Source organism: Vipera berus (assembly GCF_964194415.1).
Source record: "Vipera berus genome assembly, chromosome: Z".
Taxonomy (NCBI): Eukaryota; Metazoa; Chordata; class Lepidosauria; order Squamata; family Viperidae; genus Vipera; species Vipera berus.
In genome coordinates this window covers 121,054,558-121,070,055 of record NC_138205.1, presented here as the reverse complement: position 1 = coordinate 121,070,055, position 15,498 = coordinate 121,054,558, and the positions used below count along the sequence as shown (strand labels likewise).

The 15,498-nt window shown below is 38.8% G+C and overlaps 1 protein-coding gene across 1 annotated transcript in view; it reads right to left on the bottom strand.

Moving 5' to 3' along the window:
• Positions 1-12,470, bottom strand: part of LOC308679044 (receptor-type tyrosine-protein phosphatase N2-like) — a gene marked incomplete at its 3' end in the record, with an annotated part of 204,483 nt that extends 192,013 nt beyond the window's left edge. The window contains exon 1 of the mRNA XM_081346279.1: positions 12,162-12,470. Within this exon, the coding sequence (XP_081202405.1) occupies positions 12,162-12,297 (136 nt within the window). The 5' untranslated portion in view covers positions 12,298-12,470. The remainder of the gene's footprint in view (positions 1-12,161) is intronic.
• Positions 12,471-15,498: the final 3,028 nt, after the last annotated feature.

Sequence of the window (15,498 nt, the reverse complement as noted above, 5' to 3'; positions counted from 1 at the left end):
GGGCATAGTTGAGAGTAATCATAGCATTCTAGAGTTGGAATGACCTCCAAGGATCACCTGATCGAATCATCTGTAAACCTATTAAACCATCCATAAGAGCCCCAAAGATGCTTTTTCTTTGAAGATGTTTTGCTTCTCATCCAAGAAGCTTCTTCAGCTCTTGAATAAGAAGCAAAACGTCTTCAAAAAAAACAACACAAGAAAGTCTGGTTGCCTCATGAGAAAGCATCTTTGGGATAACTATGACCTGGATGACTGAGAATCTCCATTTACATCCATGAATGTGGTTGTCTAGCCTTTTGTCAAAAATCTCAAGATGGAGAATCCATAACCTCAACGAGCATATTATTTTATTCTTGAAACGATGTTATTCTCTAGAATAATGTTCAGTATTGTGGTTAAGTGTATCACAGTAATATCATAATTAGGTATTAGATGTTATCAGAGATTAGTACAATCACTGTTTTCCTATGTAACCAAATAGTAAATAAATGAAGTGTCCGTAAGAGGAATTAAAACTAATTCTTACTAATCTAAATTAGTAAATTTGTCATTATGGAAGAACAGCAATAATGGATTTTAATATTCAGAAATTCTGGAAAAACTATTCCAATGTGGACTTACAAAAATGTTAATGAAATTTCAAGAATTATCAGTTTTTGTTCTGCAATGCTAGGCAATCATTAGCACTAATCTAACACAACTGCTTCATTCATAGAAAAAATAGATTTTAGATACAGTGAGAAATGTTCTTCTTTTATAGGAGGAGAAATCTATTAATTCTTCTCAATGAACCTGACGTCTTCTTTGCAAATGTCCCAAATTCATAGCTTAGCTTGTAGGAGCAGAGGAAGGGGTCATGGGAGAGGGAAATAAAGTATAATTTTGAGAAAGAAACACTTTTCTTACTTTGCCATCTTTTTAACATGAGTTTTAATATGAAACAAAAGTGAGTGAGAATAAAAGGGGATCAAAGATTCCCATAGGAGGGGACAAGAGAAATAATAATAACCTATTATTATTATTATTATTATATGAAATGTGTGTCATGAAATCACAGTTCAAATCTAGTAACTTTATTTCTGACACAAGCATGAAAGACTGAAGTTTACATCATGAAATCATGACACTTTTTGTTATTTCTTTTATCATTATGATTAATAATGGATGCCTATGTACAATATACTGGTTTGAAATTATGTAGCAATATTACAGAATTAACTGGACTTGAAAACAGTTTCAAAAAGCCAAGAAGCAACAATTTTTTTTTAATTCTTGAATTTTGCATAAGCAAAATAGTTATATTAGATAATATAACACTGATCCATCATTACTTTTTCTTTAAATAAAAACAAACATATAATCCCTTACAATCTAACAATTCTCCAAGACCTTTATATAACTTACTTATGAATATTGACATTTCAAGACAAAGTAGTGCTTAAGTATACAAAGTGACTTTATAATTAAAAATTATCCCAACTGTTGCCCTCCAAAGCATTGGGCTTTAATTCCCCAAGATCTGTAACTTTCATAGTCAACCATTAATGAGGTTATCTGGAAATGTAACTCATCTAAACAACAAAGGGTTGGATAAATCCTGTTTCTTGGTTGCTAGTAGAGAAATAGAGGGGCAATTTCAAAGCAAGTTTCAAGGACTTAAAACTTTTTTAAAAAAATCTGTACCAATTCTATAAATATTTTCCTAAGCAAGATGCTCTTCATATTAAACATCAGTACTTTTGTTTTTCAGATATAAAACTGCTGTACAAATGCAGTTATATTAAATATATCATACCTAGTATAAATACAGAGAGCCTGTTTGATCTAGTGGTTAAAGGTACTGGATTAGAAACTGGGAGACTGTGCCTTCTAGTCCTGCCTTTTTTTTAATACAAGTTTTATTGATTTTTTTTAGTTTTACATCCAGGTATTTATGAAGCAATACGGTGGTTGGGTAGTTAAAAGTAAACAATAGTAAATAACAAAATTATTTATAGATAGCTCAAGTTACATCAACAAGAATTCCCTCTGATTCCCTTAGTTATGATAACATAGTCAAATTAATCAAATTAATACATTTCTAATTGTAACACAATCAATTAGAACAATTTTCAATATATTCACATATACATATCCATGTCCTGGTTTTGAATTTTACCTAATTAGAATAGGATATTCCGAACTAGCCTATAATATATGAAAGAAAACTTAATTTTCGGGTAGCCCACATTTCTCCCTTTTCATTATACAGTAATTATCCTGTCTAAAATACATACATGGTTCATTTCAGTACATTCTTATTTTATACAAGTTTATTCTGTTTAACATCTTAATAATTCACCAATTATTGAAAAAATATCTTTTGTTGTATCCTTCCAAATTCTGTAATATAAGTCAATTCTAATAGTTAACTTTCCTTTCCTTTAAAGGTCTAAAAGTTAAGTATAAAATCAATATGTCTCTTTTAAAGATTCCCTTTAGCCCACTAAGAAAATTTTTTAGCTCTATCATTACAACAAATATATTCTCTTTATCATCTTAGTAGTTCATCAATTTTTAAAATAATATCTTTTATTATATCATTGCAAATTCTATAATACAATTCAAAGTTATGTTCTGATAGCTAATCTATTTCATTATTATAGTAATTATTATATCTGAAATACATATATATTCTATTTGTCATCCTTACAATTCATCTATAATTAACAAAGTACATTTTATTGTTTGTTGGTAATTTTCATTCCCTTAAAAATCTAGATCCTGAATATAGACTCAGTTTATATCTTTTAACAGTTTCCCTTGGCCCATTGGAAAAAAAATTGAGCTTTATTATTACAAGTCTCAGCACACGCCACGCGTGGAAACCGGAAGCCTCTAATCCTGCCTTAAGCATGAAGCCAGTTGGGTGAATTAGGATTAATCATTCTCCCTCAGTCCTAAGAAGAAGACAAGAGCAAAACACTCCAACAAATGTGTCAACTCTTCCAGAAATATTCACTGACCTAAAAAGAAGGTGATGTTCTCATTGTCAGAGTTGGTGGAACCACAGAAGCAGTTAGGAGTTATTAGGCCAACGTCCCCTGCTTGTTGTGATTCCTCACCAGCCAGTGGATCCGGCAGCTGAGTCTGAGGAATCAAATGAGGAGGAGGGGCCTGGAGTGACATCAGAGTCAGAGGAAGGCTCTGAGGAGCTCCAAGACTTACAGTCTGACGAGGAGCCTGGCCCCTCTACCCGCGCTCAGACTGAGACACAGCTGTGCTGGAAGCCTGAGTTGGAGAGTGATGAAGAACAGTTGGGACAAAACTAGGATGCATTAAAGCACAGGCAACAGAAGCGAGTAGGACAGAAGAATGCAATGGGGTGGCTCCAAAGGCAAAGGAGAAGGCATTAGGAAGCCACGCCTTGTCTGAATTATAAAAGGGAAGTTGTGGGAGTTGCTGGTTGCCAAAGGCAACTGTTCGTGTTGAGGATCAAGTTTCTGTGTTTGTTTGCCTTGGACGTTGATTCAGGTCTGTGAGAATAAAAGGGGTTGGTTTTTTTCTTGCGGTTCCTGCTTGTTTCTTGGAATAGAGGTTTCTCCTTGTGAGCATAACAAGGACTCATGTAGGCTGGGACAGAACACTGCTGTAGGACAACACAGAAGAACACGGGTGACTGTTTCTACTCTTGTTCCAGGATGCCATTAAATATTTCTCCCCACAACATAGATGGAAAAATATTGCAGGGAAGGAAAGAGAGGCTTAAGACTTTATGGGAAGGATAAGAACTTTTTTGCATTATATTGCATCATCTCCCCAACAGATTCTCTGCATAAATATCTGGGTTTTGCCTATCAAATAACAATGCTAAAGACCAGTGGTGGGATTCAAATATGTGAACAACTGGTTCTCTGTGTGGATGCCGCTTCCAGAAGTCCATTCTGGGCCTGGGCAACAAAAAATTAGCTACCGGTTCTGCCGAAGTGGTGCAAACCAGCTGAATCCCACCACTGCTAAAGACCTTTTCTTTCCGCTCAGGCCAAGCTCACTCAGAGCTAAGCAAAGTCAAGTAGTGAATTAATTCTCATATTATCTTGCAGACCCATGCTCTGAAGAGCACCACCCTCCTATTTTAAGCAGCAGCTCCATTTTTGTTCTTTTTTAAGAGGACAATGGAGCAATCCTCTCCCTAGTGCAAGTAGGCTTGAGTGAGAGCTTCATGTTTATTTCTGCAGTGAAGGACAGCTAGTCATCAATTAGCAGCAAAACTAAAATAGTTGCCTTAAGAGATCTGTTATTTAATTATGGCCAAAATCTATATGGAGACTAATCTTCTGGTTCCAGCCACTGCCATTCATGGGAAATTCATCTTTCATGCTTATCAAATTAAGGATTTCAAATATTTGGACATATTTTTCCAAGCCTCAGAGACCTGGAATCAACAGCAAAACAGCATCACTATCAGTATTATGCCTGTCATAAACTTCCAAGCTCAGTTCTGCATTTTATGGCAATGACCATATCCCTGCTGAAATAAACACAATCTGAGCTAAGTCATTATCCACATGTCAATATAGCATGCAGATTAGATACTAAAATGAGTTACGTGACAGGAGGCAATCCAAACTAAATTGGACCTACACTGTGAGTCCCTCATCTTATATTAGATTCCTTCCTGAGAGTGGAATCTAGCCTAATTTTTTTGGAAATGCAACATTGCTACTTGAAATTTGGGATTAAATTACCTTTTTTTCTGGCAGCATAGCCATCTTGCCCTAGCAGGATAGTTTTATGTCCTTACAAAAGACCGATATTATCACAGACGTAAAGCATAATGGAATAATAGAAGCATAAATTAAATCTTGGTTATATTCTCAAGCAAGAATCTATTCATTTATTACTAAAACATAAATAATGTACCTATGAGCATGGTTTAAAATCCTGACCTCTCTTCTCCTATCTGAAAGATCACATGTTCCTCTTCTAGGTCTTGAATAACTATTGTAGTTGGTAAAATTTCTCAATCTTCTCTCCTTATAGCCTTCTTTCTAAAGCTAGAGTCCTCCAGGTATAATGAACCACAACTACAAGACACAGAAATAGATCTGGCAGGAAATTATGGGAGCAGAAAATCAACATATTTTGATAACCCCTAGATAACTGAAACTGAACAATTTCATCAAATCTCATCATCATTACTACATTGTTCTCTATGTAATCCCATTATTCTGAGATTTCATCAATTCTCTCTACAGGAGTTGTTTCTCCAAAATTTGAAAGTATATGCATTCTTCCTTTCAACTGTTTATCTTCTTGATTATCCTCCTCTGTTGTTCATCAAGCATTATTCTCGTTCAATATATTTAAAAACACAAACTTATTATATCCAACTGGGGGGAAAATTGAGCAATGATGCAGAGATTTCTACAACAGAGACTTATGATTTGGGGATTGGGTTCCACTTGTTGGGAAAGATCCCAGTTAAAATTACATTTTTAAGGAAAGACTTTATTATTAAGAATCAATCGAGAATATTTGATCCTGGATGGACCAGAGATCATTATTGTGGTGGTTTATGGTAGATTAGAAGCCATTGCGGAATTTCTGCAAATGACATATAATAATAGATTGTTAACAGAGTGCTCTGAAATCTAATCTTGCTGATGGCTTTATCTGTTACCCATGTTTTACACACACATGCACACACACACACACACACACACACACAAACACACAGTATATCTAGTAGATAGATGTCAGGTCAAATTGGTTGGGTAAATAGAGTTGTAAAAAACAATAAATTGTGGACCTGTTTAGCAAGGGGGGGACCTATTATTCTTGAAATATATTTATCACTATTTAACTAGGTGGAACAATCTATGTATATGTGGTTTTGTTTGTTTGTTTGTTTTTGCTTTGTCTTGGTTTTTTCCTATACACATTTTTTCTTTTTTTAAATCTCTTGTTTAGTTTTGCTTTGTTCTTATATTTTTTCTTTTCTGTTTTTTGGAGTTTGTATTTTAACACTGTGAATTTAAAAAAAGTTATTGTAAAAATATTTAAAAACACATTTTAGCTATGTAACAATTTTTTTGTCATTATCTTAAACTTTTTACCTCAAAACTCCACTTCAAAATCAGTCTTACCAACTGGAAATCCATCTTCTTCATCCTGAACATACATGTTATCCCACTTTCCATCACATCATTTCTCAACTCTTCCATCCCTGTTGTTCAAAACCTCTCCAGAATTTAGTTCCTTAAACAGCTGCATATTTTATTATTTGATTTCCCCAGACAGAGCATAGAACAACTTAAAGAAGCAATCAGAAGATATGGAGAGGCCTGTCCCATAGAATCACCAAGAGTTGGACACAATTGGATAAGATCATTATTACCATCATTATCATAACAGCTATGTTGTATTGCTTCTTCCTGCCTTAAATTTTATCTCTCTGTAACTTCTTCAAGTATTGAAGTGTAATTTCCTCTTTGATCCAGTATGTGTCCTTTTTAATTATGCTAATTTCGCATGCTGAAATGCTAAGTTCTCAAAAGCTTTCTTGGATCTCCCAATTTTGGAGATTAGACAGGTTATAATCTGTTGTATAGTTTCATTGCTAATACTTTCCTTAGAGAGGCTTGTGTGATCTGAGTGCCATGATCTATCTAGTCTTCTTAAATCATTCAGTTCCTCCTGTCTTTAGTCCATCAGTTTTTTGCTCCTAAAATTTCCTTTGTTTTTTTCTAGTAGTTTGATTGCTTTTAAATGATATATTGTTGCTTTCACCATTGCTAGATATAACACACACACACACCCCAAAAAATCCCTCAAAGTATGGCATTTTTCTCATTACCAAATTTTATTACACACAATTGTTACAGAAGATAATTTTGTAAAACTGAATAATAAAAGTATAAACATTATTTCCACACAATAGGACAAATGCTTAGTGTCTTTATTTTTTCTGGCATTTTAATTTTCCAATTTAATTAAAAAATAGTGATTTTTATTGTTGAAACTGAGGTTATTGTGTTTTTTTTTAATGGTAAATGAGTTGCAAATCAGTTTAGATGCAGAGACTTTTATAAAACTAAACAGGAAAAAATATATTTGTATATCCCAGTCATTATTTTCAATTCATATTTAATAGCACAGTAAGATAAAAAGAAATACCTCAAGATATTTCAATCAATTACAATATACCGTCAAAAAATATCCAAATGGATTATGTATTTTTCTGGGAAAATGCCCCCATTCATATGATCTAAGAAAGATAATCTGGGGTTAATCATAAATTAAGCCATGCTCATGACAAACCGTACTCAACGAGTAGTCCTTAATGGTTCTATGTCTACATGGAGGGAAGTAAGCAGTGGGGTACCGTAAGGTTCCATCTTAGGCCCAGTACTCTTCTATATCTTCATAGATGAGGGAATAGAAGGGGAACTCATCAGATTTGCAGATGATACTAAACTGGCAGGAATAGCCAATACCCTAAATCAGGGGTGTCAAACTGCCAGCCTGCAGGCCGGTTGCCTCATGCGGAAGCGGTGCTCACCCCAGCTCCTGCAATGCAAAAAAAGTTGCGATATGTCGCAACAAATTTCGTGATTCAGCGAGTTTGACATCCGTGCCCTTGATAGGCTCAGGATCCAGATGGATCTTGACAGACGGGCCCTATCTAACAGATGGGCCCTATCTAACAAAATGAAATTCAATGTAGAGAAAAGTAAAGTCTTACACTTAGGCAAGAAAAACCAAAATACACATATAGATTGGGTGAAACCAGACTTAATAGCAGCAACTGTGTGAGGGATCTTGGAGTCTTAGTGGACAATCAATTAAATATGAGCCAACAGTGTGCGGCAATAGCCAAAAAACCCCAATGCAATCCTAAGTTGCATTAACAGAGGGATTCAATCAAGATCATGTTATCTACTAATACTACTCTATACAGCCCTAGTAAGACCACATCTAGAGTACTGCAACCAGTTTTGGTCACCACACTATAGAAAATATGTTGAGACTTTAGAAAAAAGCGCAGAGAAGAGCAACAAAGATGATTAGGGGACTGGAGGCTAAAACATATGATGAACAGTTACAGGAACTGGGCATGGCTAGTCTAGTGAAGAGAAGGTCCAGGGAGACATGATAGCAGTCTTCCAATATTTGAGGGGCTACCAGAGAGAAGAGGGGGTCAACCTATTTTCCAAAGCAACTGGAGTCCAGACAAGGAATAACGGATGGAAACTGATCAAGGAGAGATTCAACCTGGAAATAAGGAGAAATTTCCTGACAGTGAGAACAATCAACCAATGGAACAGCTTGCCTTCAGAAGTTGTGGAAGCTTCATCCCTGGAGGCTTTCAAGAAGAGACTGAACTGCCATCTGTCAGAAATGGAGTAGGGTCTCCTACTTCAGCAGAGGGTTGGAGATGACCTGCAAGGTCCCTTCCAACTCTATTTTCTATTCTATTCTATTCTATTCTATTCTATTCTATTCTATTTTCTATTCTATTCTATTCTATTCTATTCTATTCTATTCTATTCTATTCTATTCTATTATTTCTATTCTATTCCACTCCACTCCACTCCACTCCACTCCACTCTATTCTACTCTACTCTATCCAGAATTTCGATAAATGATCTGTCCTTTCTTTTTGTAAAATGTCCCCCTTAATGCTTTTAAACTGTAGCTTGAAATGTCCTGAAATATTACTAGTTTAATTCCAATTAGCTTATCTTTTTAGCCTAGGAAACAAATATTAAAATGAATTATTTTAGTGTGCTTTGAACAACAATAGAACTTTGAACAACAATGTGTAGATACTGATCCTTTTATCTGTTCCTGATAGTCTTATAAGGACAGAAGCTGAATTGACTGGCTGTTTCATAAAAAATTATCTTAGCTTATAAGGGTTGTTATGAAACTGCAGATTCTCCAATTTCTTAATAAAAAGGAATGATGTTTTTTTCCAAAATCTGGAGTAAACAGATTACAACAATAAGTATTTGGTATATGATATATGACATTTGGATTTAATAGACCTCTGTCAGTTTTTTTAGGCACCTTTGTGGTGATTTTAATGGAAATGACAAGATCTATTCATGAAAATCAGTTATGTGCTTCTTGTAGGCAGTCATAGGCTAGCATCATACATTGCACTATGTGCTTAATGGGGATTGTTTGATTTTATTGGGTTATGTGAAAACAACCATTAGAACTTGCAAACCATAGTTTCTGATCCTGCTTGTTCTATGAACTCAAACAATTGTGTTTTATACAATGATCCATAGTTAAGAATGTGTGAACCCGGTCATGAAAAACTGTGTAGTGATTTAACTATGATAGGAAGAACCAGTTCAGGTTTCCTTTCAATCAATGAAGGCTTCAAGGCCAATCAACTCTCTCACAGCCCTATCTACCTTATAAGGCTGTTGTGGGAGAAAATAGATCAAAGCCTTTTGCTCTTGAATTAATATAATAACTATATCCTATCTTTCACATGGATATACAAACACATATGCACATAGATAGAAAGATATGCTCTTTCATAGGGTTATTTTAAAGACAATAAAGTAGAAACATATGGGATATGCTGAGTGTCTTGGAAGAACAACTTACAAATTTAGGAAGCATTTAACCAAATTATTTGCCCTCTTAACTTTGTTGACACTTCATTCCCAAACACACCCACTTATGCCCCCCCCCTCTCTCTCTCTCCAAGGGACCGTGGAGATCTTCTAGTCCAATCCCCTGCTTAAGCAGGAAACCTTATACCATTTCAGACAAATGGTTGTCCGATCTCTTCTTAAAAACTTCTACTGTTGGAGCATTCACTACTTCTGGAGGCAAGTTGTTCCACTGATTAATTCTTCCAACTGTCAGGAAATTTCTTCTTAGTTCTAGAATGCTTCTCCCCTTGATTAGTTTCTATCCATTGCTTCTTGTATGCCTTCAGGTGTTTGGAGAATAGCTTGATTCCCTCTTCTTTGTGGAAACCTCTGAGATATTGGAACACTGTTATCATGTCACCCCCTCATCCTTCTCTTCATTAAATTAGACATACCCATTTCCAGCAACCGTTCCTTATATGTTTTAGGCTCTAGTCCCCTGATCATCTTTGTTGCACTCATTCTAGAGTCTCAACATCTTTTTTACATCGTGGTGACCAAAACTGGATGCAGTATTCCAAGTGTGGCCTTACCAAGGCATTGTAAAGTGGTATTAATGTGATTTTGATTCTATCCCTCTGATAATGGAGCCCAGAACTGTGTTGGCTTTTTTGGCAGCTGCAGCACACTGCTGGCTCATATTTAAGTGATTGTCCTCTAGGACTCCAAGATCCCTCTCACAGTTATTACTGTTGAGTGAGGTATCACCTGAAGCCTGAAGATATGTTTGCTGAATATTCCAATACAATTATATTCAAAATTTTCTTAATTTAGGGGGATTATTTAGTGATTATTTTTAATTAAACTGATTTTGAAACATTTTGAAACACTATAACCCAAATATTGATCATTAAAAGACTCAACATGTGGTTGGATTGTTAAATAAGATTTCAATCGGAAGGGAGAACTTCTTAGAACTCTACCAAGCTATAAACTATTTGGTTTCATAAGCCACTCATATAATGTTGTTATAAGCCATGATATAAAAATATTGCAACTATTTATGCACTGTAGAAGCCAAAACAACACTATATTACAGCACATCACAATTCATGAATATGAGTGTCAGGAATTATTTGACTGGAAAGTCTGAACACATGAATAAGGTAAAAAGAATAGAAAGAAACATCCATGAATTGAATATATACAAGTATGAAGTTTTCATCTCATTATAAGGATAATTATAATATATAATTTATAGAAGTGATATTATTTGGTTTGGTTAAAAAATGGAATAATCACCAGAAAACATGCTTCCACTGGGAATAGTGAATGACCCAAATGATTCCACAGTGTAACATAGCTTTGTTTCTAAAACATGTCCTTGAGTTGAGTATCAGACAGACATCATATGCCAGACTTAACTGAGGAGAAAAAGTTCTGAATTGACCAGGCAATGGCAAACGAATGAAGGGAGCACTCAGTATGAGGAGAGTTTATAGAATAATCATTTAGTAAGGGTCATTTATAAGAGATTGGAGTTAGTAGGTATCTTTAGCATTCTCAAATTATTTGTAACCTTTGAAATGTTAGCACTTTATCAGATAGAAATGCAGTAAAGCCTTCAAGGGTGCATCCATATAGATGCACCCTTGAAACCAGTATGGCATTTAAAATTAGTGACTAAAATAGCAGACTGTTATCCTAAGTGAACCTGTTTGTGTGAATTATAATGTTTCATTCGATGAAGGGGGACTCAGTCTTCAAAGGCACAAAGAGACCCTTACTCTTAAAGCACCTGGCACCAGCCTCTTTTTGGATGATGGATGATGCACAGATGGCAGTGCCAAGCCAGAACATGCTTTATGATGACCCTGGTGGACTTTAGGGAACCAGACTGTAAGTGTGTACATAATTAAGACCCCTTATTTTAATCTAGCAGGTGTGAGAACTGGGGGGGATAACACAGATGGGGAACCTGAGATGGGCAACATCAGAAAGTGGTTGGGTTTCACCAGGAGCTGCAGGCAGGTAGAGATCCAAGTGGGAATAGAGGGGCAGGTGAGTGGGGAGGATAAATAGGATTCTGATTATAAGAAGCAAACGAAGATTGGGCATTGTGGACCTCAGGAGGAATTTGGGGGTGGGGGATATTAATTATGAAAAGGAGGAACAGACTTCAAAGCAAAGGGAGCGAGGGATAAAGGACATCACCTGGCCAGGAAAGATGTCAGGGGCCTGCGGGGAAGCTTGGGCGCCCGAACGAAGACCGGGCTATCTGGGTTCCCTTCCTTTCCCCTCCGCAGCAGCAGCAGCCGCCGTCGCCGCCGCCGCGGGTTTTCTTCGGATGTCCAAGGTGGCGGCGCCCCTTCCCATCTCCTCCGCAGCTACTTTCCCGCCGGCGGCCTGAGCTCACCTGTCAACGTCCCTTCCCCGCCCTCTCCGGCTTCTCCTGCGGCGGCCGAGGCTCCTCCTGCCCGGTTTTCGGCCGCGCGCGCCGCGTCTCTCCTTCTCCCCCACTCACTCACCCTCCCGCCGCGGCCGGAGCTCGCCACTCACCGAATTTGGCCTCGGCCGCGACCGCGGCTCCGGCTCCGCTGCGCAGGAGGGGTCGGTGCCGGGCGACAACGAGGAGCAGAAGCAGCTGCTGCAGCAGGCGGCCAGGCAAGCGGGAGCCGAGCGACCTCATGGTCATGCGTGGCCCATGGCAAGCGCCCGCGGCTCCCTGCTCCTGGCCCCGAAGCCCGGCGGACAGCTCAGTCCGCGCGCGCAGCTCCTCGCTCCTCGGCTCGCCGCTGGGCAAGGCTGGCAACGCCACTCGGCTCCAGCGTCTCCAAGACCCAGGACAGCGACCAGCGCCGTCCCTCGCCCGCCTCGGCCCCTCCCTCTTTCCTTCCCCCTGCAGGCGCCTCCTCCGCTTCCTCGCCCCGAACGGCCGGCGAGCGAGGCGGCTGCCTTCGCCCCGCGGCTGCCCGAAGCGTTCCCTTCTGAAGAGACAGAGGGGCGCGGATCCCCCGCCCCAGCCCCCCGCTTCCCTCCCCCGGCTGAACTGTTCCAATTCGAGGCGTGGGTGCACAGAAGTCCCCTGACCAAAATGGAAGCGCCGGGTCCGGCACTTTCAACCATGCCTTGGTAGCCTTACGCCTCGCCCCCGCTCCCCGGCCGGGCAGCCCGTGGCCTTCGGTTGAGGAGCCCACGGCCCCGCTCTCGCTTCTGGGTTCCTCCCCTCCCCTCCTCACCCCACCCAAGCCTTGGATGTGCCTCCACCATCTTCTGCGCCCTCAAAATTGTACCGCATGCCCCTAAGTGTAAGCAAAAGATGGAGTGCCTTCCCGCTGCCTTGGCCGGGACTACCGTGCGTTCACTTGGGAAGAAGCACCATTTTGTTTCAGGAAAACACACACGTTTGGAAAGCCGGACATCAGAAGCGCGTCTCCACCCCGGTGTGTGAGACTCCGCAGAGAACCGGGCTCAGCACCTCCTTAGTCCCTCCTCCTTGCTGGTGGTCGCAGCAAGCAAGCAGGTGCAATCTGGAAGTAGGAAGGTGCGATCCGGGGATGTCCGCAGCGTCTGGTCAGAAGTGAAACTGTGGAGCTGACAGTGCGTTGGGGCTGGTTTCGGGGAGGGATCATGCTTTCTTTGATTCTGCAAAGAGTACACCGCTACCATGTTTTGCAGCCTCCTCTCCAAGAGGTTATTGGACGTGAAAGTCCGGTCCTCCTTTAAGACGTTCTGGTAGTGGTCACCACCTCCCCATCATAGCATGTTCCACCTTAGAAATGTTTGTTTAAAAAACGTGGGTCATCAAAAGTCATTATTAAACTTTTAATGTGGCATAAAGGTGGAAAGTGGATCAAACTGAAGGATCTCTGATCAATTACATCTCATTGGATTTACAAATTAAATATAAATATCATAAAATCAGACTAGACTTTGACTCCTACTCTCAATTGTGATCACTAGGCATTGATAAGATTAGAGGGTAAGGAAGAGAAAAATTGTGGAGAGGCAAAGAAACTGCAAGCTTTTTACCACATTCAGTTTAAATTCCTGACCACTAGCTGTGTGTTAAACCCCAAGCGGTATTGGTAATGCAAATAAAGATAAAGTAAACCATCTTAAAATTCAGTTACTCAGGAGTCAAGTATGTTTTGAATAAAATTTAGTTCCATGTTCATGCAAAATACGTCTATGCAAAATATGAAAGTAGCCTCCATCGCGTTACAGTACATCCCAATCTAATCTGTGATCCTTGGATTACCTGGTGTTCTCCCACCCAGCCACTACCAGTTCAGTCAAGTGCTGTCACCTAGTGGTCAGAAGTATCTCTGATTTAAAAGCTGACAAGTGAACCAGAAGTCTCAAGGATGCTTCCCAGCCTTTTATATAATCAGATTATGAGTACTTGATAGGAAACAGACTGCAAGAGTTCACTACCATATTGACTGTTTATGAAAACCAGTTACTGTAGAAATTATCTCCTGAGTCCATCTGTGGTTGTTTAAAATATCAAGGAAGGAATATGAAAAATTCAAAAATAAAATTTTGTTAACATATGACCTAATAATATGGCTCACATGCAACCTGTATTTGCATAAAGACACCCCCCCCATTCCAGTTTAAATCCTACATCAGACAACCATTCTGTACAACTGATGAAATAAACTGCATCTTAGAAAGACCTCTTAATAAAATGTGTTTATTAGAAAAGATGCTACCAGACTTCTGATTTTTCAGATAAAAATCCTCCTCCTCCTCCTCCACCACCATCACCACCACACCATCAGCACCTCCTCTTACAAAAGCAAAGAGGCAGTTCTGGCAACACAATTGAAGCCCCATCCCCCATTTACCCTGTTTCCCCAAAAGTAAGGCTTACCATGAAAATAAGCCCTAGCTTGATTTTTGGGGGTGGGCCTAATATAAGCCCTACCTCAAAAATAAACTCTACTTTGGGTGGGGCTGGGGTGTGTGGATCTGCCCCACACGCCCCACACCCACTTACCTCACAGCCAGGCCTCTCCTCACTGGCCCACTTCTTCTGCGGCATCTTCTGCAGCAGGCCTGCATTTCTCAGTCAGAGGCCTTTCCAGAAGGGCTCTGCAGCTGAGAACAGAACATGGATATATATTACAAGATTTGCCTTTATTTTCTTATTGGTTTCCTGCAGACATTCTGAACTTTGTAGTAAAGCAGGGACTTTACTACCTAGTTGGTAGTAGATTCAGGACAAATAAAAGAAACCACTTATTTTATGTTCTAAACTATGTAAGTCCAACTCTTTGGTTTTTCCTGTACCACTCTGAGTAAAGAGGAATTGTCTTGGGCCATATATAAAATATGTAATATAGTTAATGTATATAAATCACATATAATTAAAACTTTGTAATCTTGTGGGATGGCATTACTATCTGTCCAAAGCTGCATGAGTCCATAGGTCACAGTTTGGACACCACCTGTTCTAAACTGTACAGATATGACTTAAGTTAGAAGAGGTGTGGTTACTTATAAAGTAATAAAGATAGGGTAAAAATCTAATAAATAATTAAAATTATTACAATCCTGCCTGAAGGTTTTCAGAACTAACAATTGGCCAACATGAATCCAGCCCTTTTTTTTTTGCAGTTTTTGAATTATAGAAGCTCTGTAAATCATCTATGAAAACCTGAGATCGTATGAATCCATCCAGGGTCTTTTCTCATCACATTGCAATCTTTCAATGCAGCAGGGAGATCAAAAGGGCAAGATGGCAGCCACAACTACATGACCATGTTATCAAAGTATCATCTTGACTTTTTTAACATCATGTTTGTAGACATCCTTGCATTCATGTCTCAGTAAAGGTTTCAAAATAGGAACCAAACAAGTTCAGCATGCATTAAAAGAGATTCAAAGG